The sequence below is a fragment of the Cariama cristata genome, unplaced genomic scaffold, assembly GCF_000690535.1.
Source record: "Cariama cristata isolate BGI_N322 unplaced genomic scaffold, ASM69053v1 scaffold8409, whole genome shotgun sequence".
Classification (NCBI taxonomy): domain Eukaryota; kingdom Metazoa; phylum Chordata; class Aves; order Cariamiformes; family Cariamidae; genus Cariama; species Cariama cristata.
Genome location: NW_009636300.1, coordinates 14258 through 16086, shown reverse-complemented (window position 1 = coordinate 16086; position 1829 = coordinate 14258). Strand labels below are relative to the sequence as shown.

General features: G+C 54.4%; 1 protein-coding gene across 1 annotated transcript in view; it reads right to left on the bottom strand.

The window, feature by feature from the left end:
- ABCC10 (ATP-binding cassette, sub-family C (CFTR/MRP), member 10) overlaps positions 1-1829 on the bottom strand; it is a 16056-nt gene that overhangs the window by 785 nt on the left and 13442 nt on the right. Inside the window, 2 exon segments of the mRNA XM_009707879.1 lie at positions 1467-1579; positions 1779-1829. The exon segment at positions 1779-1829 is cut by the window's right edge and continues 30 nt beyond it. Coding sequence (XP_009706181.1) covers positions 1467-1579; positions 1779-1829 — 164 coding nt within the window.

Below are 1829 nucleotides of genomic sequence, written 5' to 3'. Positions count from 1 at the left end.
GCAGCAGGAAGGCCTTTACACAGTCGCACGCTGTTCAGTGCGAAACTACAGCCCTACAAAGCTGCAAGTCACAGGGAAGACACTGCACAGGATTTGAGCAGGTAAAAAGCATTATGGAGTTCAGGACTCTGGTTACACATTCATCCTCAAAAGAGTGCCAGGCTGCAGCACTGGAAATGACCTGGAGGGACAAGTACTGAGTCACTTCCCATCCTAAATTTCACCCGTCCAATTAATGGTTCACCCGAAGCTGAATGGCATGGAAGAACCATGGGTACAAAACAACCCTATCAACACCTCTCCCTCCTTACTGCCCTCGCCCATCTCCCTTCATCCCAGTGGAAGAGGGGCTGGGGCCATCTTCAACCCAGTCTTGCTGCCTTCCTTCTGCCACTCCTTCCTCTGCTGGTTCTCTCCTTCATCAGAGGTGGCCTCCCCCCACCAAACCCAAACACACACTTCAGCCCACAGTGCCTTTACTTTTCTATTCTATTTATGCCTAATACCCCTAGTGTAGGAACCACATTCCCTTCACACCCCCTCCTGCCTCCCTCCTATCTGATGTATTTAACAAGACCCACTCGATTCACTTGCCAGGCCCAGCCCACCCTGCCTGTCATCCATCACTCCCACTTCTGTGCCACAGCACAGCAGTCCCTGCCACTCGCTCATTTGATTTTTATTTTTGTGGTAACCTTTGTGCCTTGAAAACACCCTCCATACAACTGCATAACCCTCCTCCAAATTCTCCTCCACTTGGCAAGAGTAAGAGCACCCTGCGCAGAGAGCACTGCCTAATGCTGACCCATCCCTTCCCAGTATCCACGGTATTCATGCTTTGCCCTCCTCACTCCGCCTGCAACCATCTACTGCCCCTACTCTTGCACTGAACCTCTCAACTGCGAGGCAAGCACTGTTGCCCTGTCCTGCCTGGGCAGTATCTAGTTTGCCGACATCGGGTGCAGGTTGGGACCAAAACTCAGGGTTTTGGAAAACAGAACTACCTAGTGTTCTGTGTCCCCTGGCCAGGAGCTGGCTGCAGCCCTTCCCCGCCGGCTGTCCTGCAGTGCCCTCTGCTGAGACAGAGACACCTCCTCCTGCCCGGTCTCCACGCTGCTCCCTTCGGTAGGACAGTTCTCCAGGGCTCTTTGGGAGAACCACAAGGTCTGATTCACTCCCCTGGTCCCAGTAGGCAGTGCCCAAGAAGAGCCACCTGCCACACGATGCGGCGTTTTGCCCTTTGCTATCTCCCAGTTTCTAGGTACAACCTTTTCACAACCAGTTGTTCCCAGCATCGGGGGGTTAATAAAGCAGAAGAGGGAAATAAGGAAGGTCCAGCCTTTTGCCCTTGAAAAGCCTCGTCATGGAGGCCTTCCTGCCCGGCTCAAGACCCAGGCACAGCAGATGCAGCCACTACCCCCACTGAGCGGTACGATGAATTTAGGATGAATTTATTTCCTCCATACCTGTGAGCAATTGTCAAAACAGTTTTGTCAGCGAATCGCTGGCGGATGGTCTGCTGCAGCAGCTGGTCTGTCTTCTGATCCACACTGGCTGTGGCCTCATCGATGCACAGCACCTGTCAGGGACAGAGAGTGAAGGGAACTCCCAAGCACCACAGGGGAGACCCCAATCCCTGCCTAGAAACAGCCCGAGAAGGCAGCACAGGACGTCTCTTCCCATCACAGCCCCAATTCTGGAGTGCTCTGCTCTGCTGTCCCCATGCAGCCAGCAGCAGTTTGCCCTCCCTCTCGCTCCGATGGAGGCAGGGCACTCACCTTGGCCTGCGTCAGGAGGGCTCTTGCCAGACACACACGCTGCACATGTCC